At 33.5% G+C, this 22362-nt stretch overlaps 1 protein-coding gene across 3 annotated transcripts in view; it reads left to right on the top strand.

The window, feature by feature from the left end:
• LOC115877792 (decaprenyl-diphosphate synthase subunit 1) overlaps window positions 1–22362 on the top strand; it is a 114509-nt gene that overhangs the window by 77409 nt on the left and 14738 nt on the right. For all 3 annotated transcript variants that reach the window (XM_030894103.1, XM_030894102.1, XM_030894104.1), the window contains one exon: window positions 5625–5764. In XM_030894103.1, coding sequence (XP_030749963.1) covers window positions 5625–5764 — 140 coding nt within the window. The remainder of the gene's footprint in view (window positions 1–5624; window positions 5765–22362) is intronic.

Below are 22362 nucleotides of genomic sequence, written 5' to 3'. Positions count from 1 at the left end.
CTAGAATCAACCTGTATGCCAAAATTTAGCTTCTTACGTTGAGTGGTTTGAGCAGGATCGTGATTAATCAGTGGGTCAGTCACTTAAGGATTTTATATATTAGTATAGATTTATTTTTGTTTCTTATAATATTTTGATTAAAAGAAAATATATTAAAGTAGGCAACGCTGTGTCGGTCAAGCTTAATCACGTGGCTAAAAGTTTATTTGGTGTGAACTGTATAAAGAAATCAGTAAAAGTTTGCACGTCATCCAAAGACCTCGGAACTATTACCAAATTAAAAAAACATAGGAATACCTTGCAGTTAGAACCATAAAGCTGCTTTTATTAGAATGCAATAAATATTGCAAATTAAACAGATATATGAATTATTTCAGTATTTCATCTTTAATTTAACTAAATAATTAATTACCACAATACCGAGGTAATTTTGTAATGGAAGATATTTCTTCGAAGCACTACATACTAATCAATTATTTCGTTATTGCACCACAGAAGAATTTTATTTGATAAAAATCACATTAAGGTGTGTTAACTCGAAAACCTTGTTAAATTGCAAAAATCCAACATCAATTTTCTGCAAAGTTTGTCTAGTAATTGCAACACCATTGTTCTGAGAGCCATTACTGAAAGAAATAAGGAAAAAAAAAACACTTAGAGATTACTCAAATCATACGTCTTCACAATGAACGTTACCTTTGAATCTTTATTAAGTCTCATTTCTGACATTCGAGGTCGATCTTTAACCATTTTTTCATTAAAGGAAAATAAACATTACTCAACGCTAGATGGAGTGGTTCGTTTCGAACGTAGAACAATTGTAGTGGTTTTTAAAAATTACCGTAATTAAACGTATGTGATTAATTATAAGTAGCAGTGATTAGTTTAGTTAATGAAAATCTACTGTATAAAATTAATGTCGATGAAGCTACTTGAACTAAAGAAATATTTGAATTTGGTGAAAGATGAATGATTACTTTCTCCACATTATAATAGTTTATTTTTCAACTTTTAGTTGCTTTGGGAAACATTTTTTAAACAATATTTTATATGATTTTTTGGTACTAACTATTGGCTGTTTTTTGGAATAGCCAGGGAGTCATCTTTGTCATCTTAATCAATTATCTTTAGAAAAGGAAAACCATTAGAGGAGAATACTACAGTATTCGCAAAACATTTTCCGATGCACGTCATCAAGTGTATCGAAATTGACATTAAATCCTATAAACCCGACTAAATGAAATTTTGGCAAAAATATTTAAATTTGTTGTATAATTTAAGATAGCGAACTGCTCTTCATTTTACTTTATAGAGCAAATGATTGTAACTGATATTTTATTTATATTAAAGCTGCAAAAATTAGTTTAAACCGAATTTTATTACCGCCATGTTGGTCACATTGTGCCGTGTTCAGCGACGTTGTCGTTTATTATTTGACAATTATCATCATGGCAGTCATTATTTTGTTTAATATCGTGTTGTTGTTGAATTTTTGTGAGTAATTCTCGTTTTTTGCCGATTTTCATAGTAATTTTTTAAAAATTGTACTTTTAAGCACAAACAGTTCTTTTAAGAACTAAACACACCGGAAAAGTCTAGGGATATTACAATTTTATCCAGCCATCGTCAGTAATTTTATTTTGCGCATTTCTGATATAATAAAATTAAAATAAACAAATAGTTTACAGGACGTATTGGAAATAAAAATGCGAAATTTATCGAATTTTTTAAATTTGCCTTGATTTTTATTGAACTCAAAAAAATACACACATTTACAATTTTTACTTAATAAAGGGTATGGCCTCCTCTACTGTTCATTACAGCCCTACATCGTCTCTCCATGCTCCTAATCAGGTTGTCGATCTCTTCTTGAGGTACAGCCTGCCACGCTGTATTCACGGCCCGAACCAGATCCCTACGAGTTTCACGAGGCATACCCATTCTCAAAATTCTTCTTTGGACCGCGTCCCATACGTGCTCGATGGGGTTGAGGTCAGGAAATTGTGTCGGCCAGAGTAAGATGTTTAATTGATGAGCATTGATAAACTCACTTACCACTCTGGCTGTATGAGGCCGTGCATTCTCATGCATGAGAATGAAGTTGTTCCCAAAATCATTGGCATATGGTAACACGACAGGCTCAAGAATTAAATCACGATATGTAATTCTTGTTAGAAACCTTTCAAGAAAAACGAGATCGGTTTTTTGGCCTAACTGGACTCCTCCCCAGACCATAACTGTTCCACCTTGATAAGGGTGCACTTCCTGAACACGATCCGACCGAATAAGATTTCCTGGTTCTCTCCATACCCTAAGCCTTCTCGAATACGGATGAATTCCAAAGCGTGACTCATCCGTGAAGAGAACATTGGCCCATTGTTCATTCGACCACTGAACATGATCTTGAGCCCACAAATATCATACCTCTCGATTTCCTCTCGTTAAAGGTTGAGCTCTCCAGGGGCGTCTGCTTCTTAAGTTGACCTCTCTTAATCTATTGCGAACAGTGACTAACGATTACATTATGTGTTTCCTGGAGAATTAAAGTAACCTCTGGTGCTGTAAGAGTCGGTCGGCGTCGAGCATTTATTTGTAAAAAAATGATCTTGCTGAGGGGTAGTAATGCGATGTCGCCCTGTGTGCCTTTCAGCAACATCACCATTTTCACGGTAGGTTTCACTTAATCGCGATATTACACTTTGCGTTGTATTTAATGCTCTAGCTACGTCGATTTGGCGCATTCCAGCTTCGAGCAAACCCATGGCCCCTAGCATTTCGTCTCTGTTAAGGTGTCTACGCTCCATAATGTTGTTTAATACTAAACAAAGTTATTTGAATGAATTCTGGCCAGTTATCATAAAAACATAGCCAGTACAGGTTAAATTCGAACAATTGATGCTAGGTGCTTTTTATACATTTGACAAAAAATGCACAAACACTTCTGCAAATATCCCAAATTTAGAAATAACTAGTGTGACTACTTCGTTTCAATCGAAGTAGAAAGAATCGGCCTACGAATATGTGGTTGTTTATTCAAAACATTTATTTTTAACTTTATTAGTTAGTTTTTAAGTTAGTTAATTTTATCTACTATTTTTGATAGATACAAGGCAATTTTAACAATTGTTATGGAAAAAAGGTCCTTTATTACAGTTGGACTATCCCAATCTATAAGATATAAAGATATTTATAACAAATGTTACTCTAATAAAATTACAATAAGATAAAGCAAAGAATAAAAGTGGTCTGGACATTTCGTTTGCTTGTTAGTACCCACTTGACACGATTCGAAGCAGAACTTAACCACTCGTTCCAGTAGAGGGCACAAGTAGGCCTCTAGAACGATCGCACTTCAACTTTTTCAGCTCGTTAACCAAATTGAAGAAACCGAATCGGATGGTGCTGGCAATTTTCGGCTGGCCTTGAATTAGAATAATAGGCGAAAATTAGACGCCAGAAACAATGGTGCAGATTGCAAGACCGTTTTTTTTTCGATTATCGTAGATGTGTGTGCAGATAGGAGTAAGTGAATAATTTGCGCAAATTGCAAATGTTTTTTTTTCTATTTGTTATGGTGTAAGAGTCGGTAAAAAAGCGTGTTTTTGTTTGAAATATTGCGGCATCTATTAGTAAAATACAGATATATCTAAAAAATGTCTATCCTAGGGTATTTAATCCCGGACAGTTTTATGTTGTCGGGATCCCGGGATTCAATCCCGGGATTTCAGTAATAATGTTACCAATGTTACTTTCAAAGAATATTTTATTAAAATTAACGTTAATTAGTTAAAACAAAAACAAAGTCTTTGGAACACAAAAATAAGTAAATATTTTTCTTAAATAACATTAAACAAAAATTAAAAATCTCAAACAAAACAAAAAAGAAACTGGACTGATAATATTATTCCATATTTTAAAAAAAAAAAATTAAACCTTTCCGGTTCTACACTTGTAAAAATCAAAAACTAGTTGTAAGTTTGTTCCACGTTGTCCACTCTTCTGGAACGTATCCATTTCATTTTTTATTTGGGCTTCCAAGTTTTCAGTTTTTGTTACTGGTGGCACTGTCATTCGATTTGACATTTTTTTGGTTAACGCTTCATCTAGCCTCTCACGAAAATGACAGGTCATCATTTAAAGCCTGGTACCTGTTCTGAATAGTAGCAATTGGCAAATCTTCATCCGATTCCGAACTATCTGAAGAATCTAATATGATTTTACTTGTTATATCTAGTCGTTTTAAGAGGTTTGATACTTCTTGTTTCAAAAGTTTTTTATTATTCCGGGAATCACCGACGTATCGCTCGTCGGCGGCGCGCGGCGGCGGCGCTATAAGGAATTCAACTAAAAGAAAGTTTTTGCATATATAACCTTAAAAATAGCGTTTTACTATGTTATATAAAATCCCGGGATCTGTTATTATTTTCCCGGGATCCCGGGATTGAAAAAATCCGATAAAAAACGTCGGGATCCCGGAATCCCCTAGTCTATACCTATGTGGCGGATTCATCTCTCCAAAAAAAATCCTTTATGGGTATTTCGCCACTGCACTGCTAGAAAATCTACAAAATAAAATAGTTATTTTTTGTAAACACTTCTGGGGGCGTTAAACCTAAACGGACACTGCTTGTCAGAAGTTATGTTTACAGTTATACAAATTTGCCTAACGAAGAAAAAAATGCGTAACGTTTCGGAACGTTTATCTCTGTCCGTCGTCGGAAGCAAAAAAATACAAAGAATAAAGAGAAAAACTATTTAAAATATTTAAATTCAACTATTCAAGAACACTTTACTTTTTTAAAACAGAAAACAGAAAACAGTCTACAAGAAAAACAACGTCAACGGTTTCTTGTTTCTGGGAGATAGGGATTTTGAGAAGAGAAGATGTCAACAAATGGATTCTGAAAGAGGTAAACGATATAAGTTTGAGGAAGTAGATATATTCCCGTATCTCAGAGCCGTATTTCTAAGGAATCCAAATGTAACTCAAGAAATTATGGCAAAAATAAATAATGGCAGGAAATAGATGTGTCAGCGCACTACAGAAAATTATTAAGAGTAAGAACATTTCTAGAAGTTTAAAAATTAGAATGTACCAAACAATGATACGACGAATAGTGCTGTATGCATGTGAAACGTGGACGTTCAATGTAACGGAAAGTTCGAGGCTAGAGATTTGCAAAAGGAAAATACTGACGAAAATTTTTGGAGGAAAGAAGATAGACAACATATGGACCAGAAGAACAAATGAAGAATTAAAGCAACTATATCGGGCGCCGAGTATAACGGGAGTTGCAAGAGCACAAAGACTGAGATGGCTGGGACACATTGAAAGAATGGCTGATGCAAGAATTCCTAGTATGATAATGAAACGTGAAATAGGTGGAAAGGGAAGGAGGGGTAGACCGAGAATCAGATGGAAAAAGGATGTAGAAGAGGACTTGAGAGGGATAAGAGTGGATGGGTGGAGAATAAAGGCGAAAGACAGAAACAAATGGAGAAAGATAACCAATCAAGCCATGAACCTTTTAGGCTTTTAGAGCTATTATATATATTGAGTGTATTATTTTATCTATTTATATCCTTAAATATATTTTATTATATCTGTTTTTTTTTCTTTTTAGGCATTAAGGAGAAACACATACCAAGAAGACCTCTACGAAATAGCGACATACTATTTCGATGGAAACGGCAAAGCTATTAGGCCTATGGTAGCTATTCTGATGGCTAGGGCAGTTAACTATCACATGTACAAAGAAAAGAGGTAAGTTTCAATAGTTATCAGTAGTTAATTTCAGTTTATCAGTAGTTATTATATTAACATGGTTAATGAAAAATCTTTCAAAGGTATTTTAAATTACCAAATGTTACAGCCTCAAATATATTTTATATGAATATTGTTGTTATATTAGAATATTTCTAATTTTAGGCGGTTCATTTAATGATTTTTGTTCATTACAAAAATTCATTCACGTCTATATTATGAAATCAGTACAATGCTGAAATTTTGTTACCTACATCAAGGCCGTTGTTTTTATTGGCAAGTTTATTTAAGCAGCCATAATACATATTAATTAAATAAAAATTGACAGAAAATATAGATTTGAAGAAATCTTTTAGTTACTCTATGTACAGAAATTTGAAGTTTTACCCATCCTACTACTTACATACCACTGTACTGTGCAGTGATATTGTTACTGTTTATTAGTCATTTGTCGTAGTACCAAAAGAAAGTGATCGTGAATTCCTTTTAATCATGCTGCAGAAGTAAACAAATAAGATTTATTGTTCGTGTAAAGCCAGCGACCTCAAGAAGAAAATGCTATAAAGTTAGGCCTACACATCACCTTTTACCTGTCATGTAAGATGGATTAAGCTTTATTAAGATTAATTAAGAATTTAAGGTAAAACGTTATGTATAGACTGAGCTTTAGTGTAGTATTTTTTAGGAAAAGAACAAAAAATATTTGAAATCGTTGATCGTAAATTTGTTTCCCTCTATGGTTTTTATTCACATCGGAGAAAATGTATAGGTATATACAGGGTGCCCCAGAAATAAGTGCAAATATTTTAACTGGCAGTATAGTTCAACCCCAGAAACAGGCCTATGAGTTTTTTTTGCGAAAAAAAATGTTGAAAATTTATAATTTTTCTTGACATTTTCCGGGAAATTTGAAAAAACTTTTTAGTGCCACTTGTTTATTCACCTGAGATTTCTCTACGGTGTATCTAAACCTTGCAGTGTTGCAACCTCCTATGTTATCCACATTCTACATTTCTTGACATTGACAAATTTCTACTCAAAAATTAGGAATGTTAAATTTAATATTTTATCAGTGCTCATTATTAATAATTATTATAGAAAAAAAACACATTAATTATTTTTAGTACTTACCCTTTCAATGAAAACTTAACAAAAACCACTGAAAATTAACTAAAACATTACGTTTATGACGTTTACGAAAATGATTCATCATATTATTCACAACCCGGTCACAAAAAAAATTCCTAAAATGTTTATCGTAATTTAGAATTCAATATATCGAAAACAGCCCAACGAATAATCGATTAATTTCTGTTTTGTTTGTTTTCTTTCATGTTTCTCTGTTTTATTTGCACCACTGATTTACAAAACACCTTGAAAAGCGCACATTACTTTGAATACCGTCTCTTATCGCGAATTTACGAACTACTTTCAATCTAAGAAAATACATGTTTCACTCAACAATTTTAAATACGTATTTTGTTTTTTCGCTATTTTTTCGATGTATTTCGACAGCCCAACCGTCGCGCGTTGGCCAAGAGTGCCACGTGTGAACTGGTCGTTTGAGCCGCGCCGTCGTGGCGGGCTTGCGTCAGACGACGATGTTAAGCAACGTTGCCGTAGTTACAACAATTTCAAATTCAAGACATTCGAAGCAATCAAATTGGTATTAAATTTTAAAAATAAAACAGAGAAACATGAAAGGAAACAAACAAAACTAAAATGAATTGATTATTCGTCGGGCTGTTTTCGATATATTGAATTCTGAATTACGATAAACATTTTAGAAATTTCTTTTTTGGGACCTTATATAATCAATTCATTTGTGTTGTTTGTTTCCTTTCATGTTTTTTCTGTTTTATTTTTAAAATTGAATAAGAATTTGATTGCTTCGAGTGGCTTGAATTTGAAATTGTTGAAACTACGGCAACCTCGCATGACGCAGGCTCGACACGCCGGCGCGACAAAGGAGCAGTGAGCAGTTACCAACCAGTGATGCGCGGCTGTCTTGGCCGACGGTTGGATGGTCGACGGAATTGTCGAAATACATCGAAAAAATAGCGAAAAAACAAAATAGGTATTTAAAATTGTTGAGTGAAACATGTATTTTCTTAGATTGAAAGTAGTTCGTAAAGTGGCGGTAAGAGACAATAATTCTCAACATTTATTCATTCACAAAGGTATTCAAAGTAATGTGTAATATGTGCTTTTCAAGGTGTTTTGTAAATCAGTGGTTCAAATAATTTTGATGAAGCCTATATGAAAATAATATGTTAAGTTAAAAATGGGGACTGTCATTTTAGCAGTTTTTATAATAGCATGTACAAGTAAAGCAGCACAATGAAGTGTATTTTAGTTAAGTGTGTATCGAAAAAGAGAACTGCCGCAGTTTCATCGATCTGTCATAAGTATCTTTTTTAATGTTGGGTAAGTTTTTTAATTTAACTTTTTTAACTTTTAAACATTTAACTTTTAATTTATTTTATGTAATAATATCACAATCTTAAAAGTGTAATGCATCTCTGCAAACTCCTCAGGTGTTGTGATTTTATGACTTTCTTTTAAACATATACTTCCTTGTCCATATGGCAACATAGTGCGTCGAATTAACTGAAATCCGGGCTTGATCCGGGTAATTGGATGTAGTTGGCAATATCTTCCGGCGGTTCTCAAAATGTTGCGATTATTTTTTTAAATTAAAGTTAAATAACTCGGTTATTTTCAATTTATTTGAAAAATGGTAAAGAGAAAATATGTTTATTTTGACCAGATCTACCACCCCTTAAAATATTTGCACTCATTTCTGAGACACCCTGTATAATATTCTTAATACATTGACTTTTTAAAATTTCATTTACTGGTTCTTATTACGTAGGGTTAACACCTGTGTGATGAAATCGGTACGATGCTGAAATTTTGTCACGTAGCTCAAGGCTGCGGTGGATATTTGCAAGTTTATTTAGGCAGAATAATAAATATTAATTAAACTAAAATTGACAGAGACATATTTATACACAATTAATCGTACCGGTCCACTAAAAATTGACTGTTTAATGTAAGTAAATAACGTTTTCTGTTAGATTGGACCTTTCTAAATTCTAAAATAACCAAAAAAAATGAACTAAAAGTGATGTCAAAGATTATGCAATATTGTCGTCGAGTTGCTAATGTTTATCCAAGAATATCGAATGTTTTTAGAATTATATTGCAGAAATAAACTTACGTTAGCTATTAACAAAGGACCTATCAATTTTATAAAGAAGAATAATATTTGTAATAGGTACCTATATTTATGTCGTATGAAGTATCTATTTCAATTTTGCCGGCCAAAAGTAAAAGTATCCGAACCACAAATATTGCCCGTGTTAAAATCTGACAAATATACATGGTATGCGGATAATAAATTACCTACAATTATTAGGTAATCCTAAAGATAAAACACCTCCTCTGGAAAGGTCGGGTATTTATGAAATTTCGTGTAAAAATTGTAATTAGGTATATTGGGCAAACTAGATCAATATTAACTGGATTTAGTAAGATACGGTAGACCGGATAAATATTGGCGTTGCTCAACGTATTTTTGATAAAGAACATTGTACAGATATTAATAATTTAAAATTAATTAAATAAGTCTCAAATTAGAGGCATATGAGAACGTCAAAACTAATAAATGTAAAGATTCCAATTCCTTCCAGTTTTCTGTTCCTATTGCTCTAGTTTCGGTAATTAATTGTTACGCTCGGTTGGTTTTGACTCGCTTGGCCTACTCGATGCCAACTGAGCGCCTATATAAACGCTCAATTTGTAGATATTAGTTTAGCTTTAATCATCTGCTGATGATGCCAACTTGGTTAGGGAAACACGCGTCCAGTGCAAAAGTAAAATGTTTTGGTGTATTGTGGTGAATTATTGTTTTCTTTCGTTGTTGTAACACCAAAAGTCCAAGATGACATGGAATATATGGTGCGAAAAATAATTGAAGAATACGCTAAATGGGATCTCAGAGTAAATACAGAAAAAAACGAAATACCTTCCAATTGGAGTCAATACAGAAAATCTTATTTTGGACAATAAAGGTTGATTCTCATTATACCTTCCGTTTCCATTCCATATCCGTTCCGTATTTTTGTTGTATTGACGCTATACGTAAGCTTCCGTTCTGTATGAGTTCCATACATCTTATGTACAATTTATATTATTATGACAATTTTATTTTCAAAATTTGTATCCTTTGAAAAAGGTAATAGATTTAATTAAGAGGCGAAAGAATAAATAAATATCAGTAAAATGTTAACAGAGCTGGTAGGTTAGGAACGAAGTTAGTAAGAATTTGACAACGCTGTTTCCGATACGCTTCAGTCCCTCTGCCCAAGAACAGTTAACCTAATAGGACGGCTCATTCAGTCAAAAGTGTCCGCCAGGAGCATGCGAAAACTACTCGCTTTGTGACGTCATTGTAGTCCTTGTCATGGTTATTAGTCCTTATCCGGCAACCAATAATATACACACGTGCATTATTGGTTGCCGAATGCAAAACGTTTATTATTTAGTTTATTTATTTAAACACCTTATATGTATGCAGTATAGAAAATTAACTGTATAAATCGTATCAAATACTCGGATAATGCATTTTTAAGAACAGCAGTTCCCAGCATCACCTTTTGCTGCAAGCATTGTTTTTAGAGTACTTCCATATTTTGCTTTAAAATAATTAATAAACAAAATCGTTGGCACTTAGTAAGCACTTTGTTACAATCCACAACACAAAATGAACGTATTTATACACGCTATAGCTCTAAAAACTTTAAAGACACCCTTTTCACATCTAAAATTGACAAAATAATTAACTCAAAATTTCTCAGCTGTTATTTTTATAAGTTTACCGTAGGCAACTAATAATACACACTATCATGACAAGGCTACGAAGGCTTTGACAAGGACTACAATGACGTCACAACTGTCAGCTGAAGCGCGGGAAGAGGCGAACGTACGTCTTATGAGGATGAGCAATCCTATTAGATTGCCGTTCTTGCCCTCTGCCAAAAACAATATGGCAGGAAAGGATATGGAACGGAAGGGAAACGGAATGGATCGTGAGCATTGTCCTATTCATTTACATGTTATAATAGTTTATGTTTATGTAAACGGAAGAGAAACGGAAGGGAGCTGATATGGAAGGTATATGAGAATCAACCTTTATATTGAAATTAATGCATGTGAAGATTACAGGTACCTGGGTTTGATATTTACAGGAGATGGAACGGAACAAAGTAATATAGGCACGAAGATTTGCAGATGTCCAGAGGAATCGCTGCGACGTTCAATGAGAAGTTTGGGCGTGTCGGAGAACTACGCCGACAGGATCCAGAGGTTGGAAACGTCTTGAGGCTAACCGACAATGCACATGGTCAAGCAAGACACATCTTCTACCTGGTCACCAAGGAATGGTCCCCGAGGTAAGCCGACTTATCTCAATCTATGGAAGACCCTGATTGAACTGAGAGAAGCCCTGCTAAACAACAACATTGCACGATTAGCCATTCCAAAGCTGGCGTGTGGACTCGATGGTTTGAGTTGGCGTACAATCCGGAACATGATTGAAGTCTTGTTCAGATTTACGGGAATCGAGATCCTTGTTTGCTGCTACAACCCAAAGCTGAGATCTGGAGAGAAAACTGTAGACTGCTATTTCTACCAGACTTCGCAATGTACCAGGGGCCAGCTTTGCAAATACCTTCATTCACCGTGTACATCTCGGGACGAGCATGTACCTAAGAAGGGGGCAGTGTTGCGGACCGGTGTGGACTCGACCTAACCTAACTATATGGCCCGCCCTCGGATGACCTTAACATCGCATTAAAGAATAGACACCGTAATAATTCATTCGAAGATTCGAGAAGAATCGAGTTCCACAAGAATGGAGTAATACATACGAGAACAATCGAAACCTTCTCTATGCACCTAACGATCTATGGACTATTCTAGAGATCTTTAGCTGTCGGTATAAAAGCCGGCGGCTGTGGCCTACAGAGGGCAGTTATAAATAGACGAGTGCAGTTGACGCGCTAAAATTCAAAATAAATTCTTAGTTATAAATCGTTTGTAAATAGTAGCATATGGAGCACTGAAATTACAAAGGAAATATAATGGCGACTCACTGAAAGGAATAAAAGGAAATTGGACGACAGATGGGAATAGAGGGAACAATAGTGAATGATATAGAACAAAAACAATTAATATGGTACGGCCACGTTCAGAGAATGCACAATGAAAGAAATCCAAAACAAGTATTTGGTAAACGATAGAGAGGTCATTCTAAGAAAACATGGATGGAAGGAATAAGAAGATCAATGAGCGAGAAAAATCTGACCGAAGATCAATAGGAAAATCGCGCAGAGTGGAAGTTAGGCATTGGACAACGTCATAGGACGTTGTGACCCGAACTTATATATGTAACACCAAATTTTTCAACCCTCAATTTTAAACAGGACATACGACCGAGAAAAATCAAAGAATTTCCTTGATTTATGTAAGGAAAATCTTCGGATTTGCACGGGGTTATTCACTGTCTCCTCAATGAACACCTCAGTAGATTGAAGCTGAGAAATAATGGCGAATGCAAATCAGTGCATCAATGGGTGTGCCGAAACGGCAACCATTCATGCCATAAACTTAGGTACGACTGATGTCGGAGATGGAGAACTAACCTCTGTAAAACTCTCTCAGATACTGGCTTTTGTCAAAGGCCTGAGACTGAATGATGAGTTATAATTCAAGAAAGGAAGACGCAGTAGATCTATAAGGTCGCGGTGATTAACTTCCTTCTCCCATACAATCTACAATAGATCTTTTCGGTTAAGAGTCTATTACGTTGTACAGGGTGGGTCAAATTCGACGGTTTTAAATGGAAACACCCTTTTCTATAGGAGATAGACAAAATCTAATATCGGTGTCTGGAGCTCAATTTTTGTCAAAAACATGATGGTGAAAACCGCATATCTATATCTGTTACCGCTTCGGAGTTACGGGGTGTTTTTCAAAAATATGCATTTTTAACAAATCGCTGTAACTTTTTTGCTATGGAAAATTTTGTATTTTTATCAAAACATTTCCAAAGCACCTTTTTACGTAGAATTTAATGGTTTAAGTATAATTTTTTTAAAATTAATAATTTAAGAATTATCAACAGAAAATTAGATTTTCTATATGGGACACCCTGTATATTTTTTATTTATTGAAAAGAATTTAAAATTACCTTTCCAAAAATATAACACACTTGATATTTTGCTCGATTCCTCTTCGAGACATAGAGTATATAAAAATTCGCCCGCTTTAAATAAGTAGGCTTTGAACGGCACCGGCTGTAATGCAAAAAAATTCTAGCTGCGAGCATCAATTAAAACGAAAATAATCTTTGCTATGAGAGATGCAGAATTTTATAACAATTTAAAATATATTTAACCAACATCAACACATTTAAACTATATCTAATAACAATAAAAATAAATAGCAAACCAAGACATGAGATTTTGCTACAGTGTTCGACATATCGACCGTCTTCTGTTATGGACAGACGGGGCAGTTTTTGAAAATTTCTCACGGAATTCGTTAACTCGGTGGGGGTGAAAGATACCCTCTCATAACTGCTAAGTAAGTTTTTAATTCTTGTCTAGATTATACGGAAGAATATAAGGACCTTATTCTTCCGCAAATATATCCATAGGATCCATGGGCACTAAGTCAGGCGGCCTCGACGGCCAGCGGCTGGGATCTTGGTTACCTATCTAATTATTTTTGAAATTGGCTGCAAAAATTTGCTGATAACTTCAGCGTTCAGAGGCGGTGCGTCGTCTTGCTGGAAAAATATGTTTTCGAGTTCCATTAAGGGCATATCATCAATAAGGGGTCCAAAGCCTAATAGTTGAAAGTGGCGAACTTTTAAAAATTCTGTATTTCGAAGGGGATTGTAACAAAATATCAAGTGTGCTATATTTTTGGAAAGGTAATTTTAAATTCTTTTCATTTAATTAAATATATAGAGGGTGTCCCAAATAAAAAATCATTTTTTTTGTTGATAACACTTAAATTATTAATTTTAGAAAAATTATACTTAAACCATTAAATTCTACGTAAAAAGGTGCTTTGGAAATGTTTTCAAAGAAATACAAAATTTTCCGTAGCAAAAAAGTTACAGCGATTTGTTAAAAATGCATTTTTTTGAAAAACACCCCGTAACTCCGAAACGGTAACAGATATTGATGTGCGGTTTTCACCATCATGTTTTTGATGAAAATTGAGCTCCAGACACCGATGTTAGTTTTCGTCTATCTCCTTTAGAAAAAGGTGTTTCCATTTAAAAGCGTCGAATTTGACCCACCCTGTACTGTTCGGATCGCTCTCAGGGGTCGGGTACAGCGGGTGTGTGGCCGAAGGAAATATATATTACATTTCAGAAATCTACCTAAGGCTTACCCGATCCTGTCGTGTTAAGCCACACCCAAAATTTCAAACACACGTGCTTTGATTAAGGTTTGCAGAGCTTCAGCATTTGCCATAAAACAGCGAGCAATTTGTTACAAAACCATATAAATTATATATCACTGTAATCACAAAACTTCAATCTATCTCGGTATTGTAACGGAATTTTAAATTACGTCTTTATTTTCGAGAGAATTTAGTCCAAACATAAGAAATATTTTGTTGATGTTTGACCATCAAAATCTTAAAAATAATGAAGTTGTCTAAGAATGTGCTACAATAGGGATATAGTATAATCCTTTATCTTTAATTTCCTTCTCCATTTGTGTAAAAATACCTAGTCAGTTTTACATAAAACGTTAAATGCCGTACCCTGTATAATCAATCAGCCTGTACCAGAATTCGATAATTTTTCTCGTTTTTTTTGGGCGCGCGACAATCTAGAAGCAGTTGGGCAGGCGATCGGCCGGCGCGCGTAGCTGCCAATTTAGGCCATTTGAAAGTAAAAACCGGCCGTCCGACGACTGACTGTACTTGTGAAACTTTGTCATTGACCACAAATTAACATCCACAGGCAGTGTGCGAGCCGCTAGGCCGCTCAAGACTTCTTAAGACGACGGCTTGCCTAATATTATTTAATAACGTTTATGTAACGCGCGTTTCTCGTTTTGTGAATTAAGAAGGGTCGCTCCATCGTTGATGAAGGTGGAGTAGTAAGAGGAGGAAAGGAATCAAGGACGCGGTACGGATTACCTTCATTAAAGATTCTGAATTTCCGACAAGCAATCATAGAAATTAATTTAAAATGTTAATAGATACTTACAGGGTGTCCCAACTGGCAAAGCAGTACGACAGGGAGACGCGATATCCCTAAAGTTGTTTACAGCAACACTAGAAGAAATCTTCCGTCATCTGGACTGGGCCAACAAAGGATTAAAAATAGATGAAGAATATTTTAACCATCTAAGATTCGCTGATGACATAGTCCTGAAGAAATGAATTTAACCAAAAATAATGTACAGGGTGTCCTACTAAGAATAGCTCTCGGCTGTATCTCGGAAAGTATTAGCCGTACGGGTTGCGGAAAAAAATATTTATAACTAAAGAGGCTATGGGAAATTGTTGGAAATTATTTTCAAGTTTGTAGAACGACCACTAGGGGGCGCAACTGCAACAAAAAATAAGAAAATGGAGTTTTTACACAATTTTGCCTAGATAAGGTGTACTATAAGTAACAGCTTCATAATTTTCAGTAAATTTTGAATATTTTTTGTTAGAGCCATTTACCCCTATCTACCAAAATAAAGTGGTGGGGGAAGGTTAGATCTGTTTTTATTTCAATATTAATAACTCTGGACTGGATGATCGGAATCCAACTAGCGAGGGCTCGTTTAAAAGAGCGTTTCTTACTCTATATTGTATGATATAAACAATAATAATAAGATTTTGAACGTAAACGCCAGGGGGTGTCGTCTTACAATTTAACAAACATTGCGTGTTTTTTCAAAAAAAAAATGCAATAGTATATGTAATTTTAGCTGATAGTAAAGAGTAGTAAAAGCTTAAAAAGTCAGTGAAAACCGCATTCTGATATCTTCTTTCAAACCGAAGATATTATTATTATTTTTACAACACGGTATCAGTAGCCCTCTTGATTATGCCCATTCTAACCTAAAAATAAGATAGAAACAGTTAGTTTATTTTAAAATGGACGATATACGAGAATATCATAATATCAGATGTATTAATATCTAATAATTAAGATATTAATGTGAACAAGAAACGATGATTCAGTGGTCATGGAAGGCTTTGGAAAAAAGTTGCTTTTGACGTAATAGTATAAACGTCAAATTGTTATTAGATCAACATTTTGATAGTCTTAGCAGCTTTTTTTTATCTTTTGATTGCTTTTTCAAAATGCCCCAACAACTTCAAATAATAAAGGCATTTTGAAAAAGCATTTAGAAGATAAAAAAAAACGCTACTAAGACTATCAAAATGTTGATCCAATAACAATTTGACGTTTATACTATTACACGAAATGTAACTTTTTTCCAAAGCCTACCATGATTCCCCTGAATCATCGTTTCTTGTTCACTATTATTAATATCTTAATTATTAGACATTAATACATCTGGTATTATGGTATTCTGGTATTTCGTCGATTTTAAAATAAACTAACTGTTTCTATTTTTTTTCTTTGTTAGAATGGGCCTAATCAAGAAGGCTACTGATACTGTATTGTAAAAATAAGGTAATTAAGGGCTTATTTTTTGGTATTTATTATAATTTTGCTAATATCTTCGGTTTGAAAGAAGATATCAAGATGCGGTTTTCACTGACTTTTTAAGCTATTACTACTCTTTACTATCTAAGGTACTGTAAAAAGTAAAAAGGTGAAATTTGCCGTCTTTAGGTTTGTCCTAACAATAGAACTTTCTGATGTTTCATTATCCAGAATTCTTATTTTATTTTTGTCAATTGAGCTATTTGTTACAGCTGCAATGTGATAAAAGCCCTAATACCTAAAATAATTGCTAAAATTCTTAAAAGTACAGAATAATTATTTATGAATCGGACGTAGAATGAATGCGTAAAAACATTTTTTTTGTCATTTTTAAGATGTTTTTGCATATTGATTTTATTATCAAAGATGTTGCTGGGGACACCACCTCGATTATTCTCCATTTCTTGAAAATTATTTGACATTATATTGCGAAGATATTGAACTTACTTCCGTGAATCTTTTTAACAGAATATCTTCGACTAATGAATAAATTAATATTGAATCAACGATTATTGCAGCCTTGTTTTCTTTATTCTAAAAATAGGAAAAAAATACAGAGCGTCTTAGAAAATGTATTATTCAAAGCCTTGTACTGACATATTATGTGCTCTGCTGTTTCAGGATCTTTATCACCGAGTCTACAGCAAAGACTTCCTTTGTACGGGTTGAGTTTGTTCAAGTAACACTTGACAGCCATATGTTCTGTCCTGTTGTAATCCAGACCTGTTGTAATCCAAAAAATATAAACATAAAGATCTGTTGTAATCCACATGAGTTTTACAGAACTACGGGCTATACATTTAGGTATTCCCAGTACTGGCTCTGGATCAATATAGGATTCTGTCTTAAAGATGTTACAGCGATCTCTTTGGCTATCATTTCTAAAAAATATATCTTTGAAAGAAATATCAAACAAAAGAGTTGATTTCAGTACTTTTCAAATTAAACATAAGACACTAATATATTTTACCTAAACTATTTCCAATTCGAATGTCAAGTCAGTTTTGCAGCATGGTGCAGAGACCTGGAAAATTACATCGCCATTAATTATTAACAAACTCCAAGTTTTCATAAACAGCTGTCTGCGAGGGCGAAGCGGCAACAATATCGCTGGCAGAGCTATTGAGTGGAATCCACAAGGCAGTAGAAGAACTGGTCGTCCAAGACATACATAGGACAATTAAAAAGGAGACTGAATCAGTAAACCGATCATGGCAAAATGTCAAATCAATTGCCAACAACCGAACCCGCTGGAGAGCGTTTATTGAAGCCCTATGATCCACGTAGAAGTAAAGGACAAATTGAATGAAACAAATATACAAAAAATAAAAATACAAAAATTAAAGACACTAATAAAATAATAGCAATAATTAATGAAACAAAATTTGCAAAAAAAATAAATTAAAACGGAGAGCCTTTATTGAAGCCTTATGATCCACGTAGACAAAATTAATAAAATAAATACACAAAAAATAAACAATACAAAAATTAAAGACACACAAAAAAAGGAAAAAAAAATAACAATAATTAATGAAACTAAAAATAAATTACAGTTTATTTGCAATATTTGCAAAAAAAAATAAATTAAAACTATTTGTATTCCCAAAACATAGAACAGAATGATAAAACACAAAGGAAATACCAAGACCATCATTGTTAATTTATAAAAATAAAATATTTTATCATCACACCTATATTTATTCTTGACGTGCAGTATATTATCCAATAAAATATCTGAAAATGTTTTATTTATGACACAGCCTATATCCTGCAGAATTCCCTGACTATGTCTGATCTGTACTTGTACCGTAATTAAATTTAAAAATTGCAAAAGTACCAACCACCGTCCTGGAATATAAATGATGTTTTTCTTGGCGACATTTTTAGATGGTTTTTGTTAGATAACTATACCCAGAGTCCTATATATTTTTATAATAGTTAGTTCAGTGATTCTTGGACGTGTTTTGAATAGAATATTGGCAGAGAAAGTTGTTGATATTGTAATTTCGATTTTTCTTTTACTTATCTCCATACTTCCGTATTCCTTCTTCCGCCTATATACGTATTAATTTCTTTGCATTTGTCATCCCACACTTTATTCTTTTCTTCTTTTACCATTCTCCTCACCTCATTTTTCTTGTCATTATAAGTGCGCTTGTCTAGTTCAGATTTCGAATTTAGCCATTTCAAATACAGTATCTTTTTAATATATCTAAAGAAGAAAGCATTTGATCGATGTGTACTACCAGTTATGACCTATGCATGTGAAACCTGGTCACTTAAAGCGGATATCATAAGGAAACTGCAGGTGGTACAACGCTCAATGGAACGAAATATGCTGGGAATAACCAAGACAGACCGTAAAAGAATAGAGTGGATACGACAAAAGAGAGACCCAGGTAATAGATGTCATTGACAGAATCAAAAATCTCAAGTGATAAAAGGCCGGACACCTGGCAAGAAGGACGGACATCAGAACACAAAAATTACAGCATGACATTCAAGAGGAATTAAGAGACCTAGAAGAAGACCAATTACCAAGAAAATTAGCGAGGATAGCTAGCAATAGTTAACAATAGTCAGCAATGGGAGAAATTTCAGGGAGATTATCTAGCTATGTGAGGGATGATGATGATATGAATGATGATTTAATTTATATTGAGTGTGAAATTATAAAATAATAATTAATTGTTTAATTAATTAATAATAACAATAAGCAAAATATTTTAACGCCACATTTACGTACACAATTAATAATCTACTACTACAATATTAAAGTAAGTTTTTTATAGACAAATTTATTCACGCTGGTATTGTTATTACATGCTGACTACAAAGCTATTATATCTGAAAAGTATGAATTAAACATGATTTAATAATTGTTGTATTCTACCGCTTCATTTTAGCTAGATATGCATTTATTGACACCTGTCGTGTTTTATTATGAATGAAATGCCAGGTCCTTGAGACTGAAATTACATTTTTATTGTCATACCATTCTTTGAGCATAAATAAAATGTACTCATGGTGTAATTTGTTAAAAATAACGGCTTTTAAAATAAAAATGATAGTTATTTTTTATACAAGACGATATAATGTATTTTATCGTCGTGTATAAAACACAATAAATTAATAAAATTGAAAGAATAATGTTACAAGTAGATCAAGAGACAAAATTAATTATAACAAAACTGAAAAAAATGGCGTCATAGATGGCTTAGAAATGAAGATATATATGATAATTTTGAAAATAAAATTATATGGGAAATGTCATCGATCATCATTTTTAAGCCAACTGGACGATTATTTCAAACATACAAGCTGAGTTCGTCCATAGTGCTCTGAGAAATCTAGATAAACAAAGAATAATAAATTAAAAGTATTCCAGGGGAAAAGAGAGGAAAAACCTGTATCGCCTCTGATATCTGTCAGGGTATTGTTGAAAGTGTCATATTTTTGCTCGAAGTTTCCAGGTCGATCAAAAAGATGACATTTACAACAATACTTTGCCGTAACTTTCACAAATATCAGAGAGAGTACAGGTATTGCCTCTGTTTTCCTCTGGGATGCTTTATATCTGTTATTCTGTGTTTATCTATATTTCTCAGAGCATAATGCCGAACACGACTACAGTATATAATAATTTCAATATCCTAAGTGGAAAGAAAAAAATCATCTTTCTATTTTGTACTATGGTCCCTTTCTTCCGATGGCTCATCTCGTTGATATTTAGGAAGGTATCCATAAAATATATATTTTACTATCGATCCTGGGATGAAAAAATATAAAATTCAATTTGATGATCCTTTTCTGTCACCTAAATCAGGAGAATGACAATGAGCATGTTAAGATGAAAAAAAATTATTTATCAACACTTTTACCTACACGTTAGTCCGAGGAGTTTTATCAAAAACCTATATTTGCCTAAATAATTTATGTATTAAATTTGCAAAGCAAACTGCAGCAAGTAAACAAAAGAAATAAAATGGCGACAAGTCAACGTCAACGACCCGACAAGGAGAAAAGTGGTGTTCGCATAACAAATTATGGGTCACAAAAAATTGTTTTTGTCTCCTTTCAACGCACACTTTAGAAAGAAAAAGAGATGACCTGTAATACTGAAAGAACGTCAAGGTTTTATCTGTCACTCTTGTCAATAATTTATCGGTAAGGAAGATTCCTAGAAAATCGCTTGTAGTCAAGTTTTGAACTATTGCCAGTTCTCCCATAAGAAGTGTCATCCATCTGGATGGGATACTGAAAAAAAAAACAAATAAATCCGCCATTTAGCGCCACCTGGTGTTTCGGAAGAAACTAATGGAGAGTTTTGGCATGACATAATTTTAGCGTTCCGTTACTTATTAACACTAACTAAAGCGGTAACGTTATTCAAGTGCAAAATTATCTCTTGTAAAAATAAAATAATAAATATACACTTTTTTACTACATTTTATGTTTTATTAGATAATTAGAAGTGTAACATAGTCAAAACAAAAATAAAATTATGAATACTATCTATATATACATATCGCCTATTTTTTGATTTAACAATACCCAACTCTTTGCTTAGAGTGAGTATATTTATCTTTAAAAAGTAAAAGTATTTTTTCTCGTTAAAGTAAAACCCAAAACAACAGAACGTCTGTGGAAACAATCATTTGCATAAAACATCGAATATATTTGGTTAAAACATATCCGGTTTAAAGGTCAGAGTAAAAGTATTTTTTCCTTTACAGAAAAACCTTCTCAGATGTCAAGATATTTTATTACCGGAACGCTAATAACATAAAAATAACATTGGATTTTTCGTGAATATTTTGGCAGCAAGGTCGATTGAATTAGTAGGCATATATCTAACAAAACTATGAAATTTGAGAAACATATTTTAAATAAATAAAAGAAATAAGTAACCTACATCAGAGCTGCCATGCGTTCTTGTGTTCAATTATTTAGATTCCAAAAATCAACGTTCAAAAAGAATTTTAATGACTGCTTAAGAAGGAAGAGTTGATATTTTTAATTTTTTAAAAATGTCCTGGAAATGAGTTCTGCTGTTTAGTCCCAGTGAATATTGAACAGCTCTCTTCTCGAGCTTAAAGATGCAGTCAAATTGAGTGGCACAACATGTACCCCAGAATGGAAGGGCAGATCTGAGGTGCGACTCAAAAAGTGCATAATCAACAGTTCTAGGCACTGACAAGTTAAGCTCCTTAGAAACAGATCTTGATGCAAAACAGGCAGAGCTTATTTTTTTCGACGAAGTGTCCCATTTCAGAGAATTTTTAGATGGTTTTTGTTAGATAACTATACCCAGAGTCCTATATATTTTTATAATAGTTAGTTCAGTTATTCTTGGACGTGTTTTGAATAGAATATTGGCAGAGAAAGTTGTTGATATTGTAATTTCGATTTTTCTTTTACTCAATGACTTTAAAAAAGAAGTAAAAAAATAAAATATGTTGTATAGACGTCACTGTTCAAATTGTGCACACATATTTACTGATCTCTACTCTCTATCTGTAATTAATTAAATTTAAGAATTGTCTACAACAAGCCCGAAGAATTTTACAGATTTTACGACGTCAATGGTGGTGTTGTTAAGTACAAAATTTATTACTCTTCAAAACAGTTAAAATACATGTAGTTGGCGCCCTCTACAAATAAGAGTTATATTGACATCAAAATCAAATTTCTCATGTCAAAAAACTCCCAGACACCAATTTTCATCCAAATATTGACATTACTTCAGAAATTATTTGGAAAAAATCGAAATAAAATGAAAGTTCTACACCCTGTATCTCCGAAACTAAGCATTTTAGGACATGCATTTATA

Source organism: Sitophilus oryzae, unplaced genomic scaffold (genome assembly GCF_002938485.1).
Source record: "Sitophilus oryzae breed Bouriz unplaced genomic scaffold, Soryzae_2.0 scaffold_1499_pilon_pilon, whole genome shotgun sequence".
Lineage (NCBI taxonomy): Eukaryota > Metazoa > Arthropoda > Insecta > Coleoptera > Curculionidae > Sitophilus > Sitophilus oryzae.
The sequence above is the reverse complement of the archived record's forward strand: the minus strand, read 5'-3'. Positions and strand labels throughout refer to the sequence as shown.